This window comes from Callospermophilus lateralis, chromosome 2, assembly GCF_048772815.1.
Source record: "Callospermophilus lateralis isolate mCalLat2 chromosome 2, mCalLat2.hap1, whole genome shotgun sequence".
Classification (NCBI taxonomy): Eukaryota; Metazoa; Chordata; class Mammalia; order Rodentia; family Sciuridae; genus Callospermophilus; species Callospermophilus lateralis.
This window is the reverse complement of record NC_135306.1, coordinates 104,435,602-104,436,537: the sequence shown is the minus strand read 5'-3', so window position 1 is coordinate 104,436,537 and position 936 is coordinate 104,435,602. Positions and strand designations below refer to the sequence as shown.

Genomic DNA, 936 nt, shown 5'->3' with positions numbered 1-936 from the left:
TTATTTATCATGAATAAACACTGATCCATTTTTCAGCTTTGACAGAGCTTTCTTCACCTCCTTGTTCCTCAGGGTGTACACAACAGGGTTGAGAAGAGGTGTCAGCACAGTGTAGAAGACAGCCACAGTTCCGTCCAAAGCATCCTTGGAGCTTGGCCGCAGGTAGATGAAAAGACCAGGGCCAAAAAAACAAAGGACCACGATGCAGTGGGAGGCGCAGGTCTGAAAGGCTCTGTGTCTGCCCTCTGAGGTGCGGATCCTCAGGATGGAGCAGACAATGGACACATAGGACAGCACTATCAGCAGAAAGCAGCCCGAGGCCACCACCCCAATGTTCACAAAGATGACCATCTCATTGGCCGAGGTGTCTGCACAGGCCAGCTTGAGGATGGGTGGAGCATCACAGAAGTAATGCTGGACCTGGTTGGGCCCACAGTAGGGCAGGCGGAACGTCAGGGTGGTCTGGACCGCAGAGTGCAAGGAGCCACTGAGCCAGGTGCCCGCGGTCAGGAGGGCACACACTCTCCCACTCATCATGCTGGAGTACCTGAGCGGGTAACTGATGGCCAGGAAGCGATCATAGGACATGACAGTGTAGAGGAAACACTCGGTGCTCCCCAGGAAGTGGAAGGAATAGAGTTGGGCCACACAGCTATGGAAGGAGATAGCCCCGCCTCCCGGGGTGGCCAGGGTCATCAGCATTTTGGGCACCGTGACAGTGGAGAACCACATGTCAATGAAGGACAGGTTGGTGAGGAAGTAGTACATGGGGGTGTGGAGGTGGGACTCCACCCTGATCACCAGCAGGATGAGGAGGTTCCCCAGCACAGTGAGAATGTAAATGACCAGGAAGAGGCCAAAGAGCATGGTGTCCAGCGCTGGAGCATGGGGAAGGCCCGTGAGGAAAAACGTTGTCACAAGGCTCCCGTTTGACAT

At 54.9% G+C, this 936-nt stretch overlaps 1 protein-coding gene across 1 annotated transcript; it reads right to left on the bottom strand.

Moving 5' to 3' along the window:
• Or10g7 (olfactory receptor family 10 subfamily G member 7) lies at positions 1-936 on the bottom strand. The gene has a single exon (XM_076843658.2). The coding sequence runs from the start codon at positions 934-936 to the stop codon at positions 1-3; it is 936 nt and encodes a 311-aa protein (XP_076699773.2).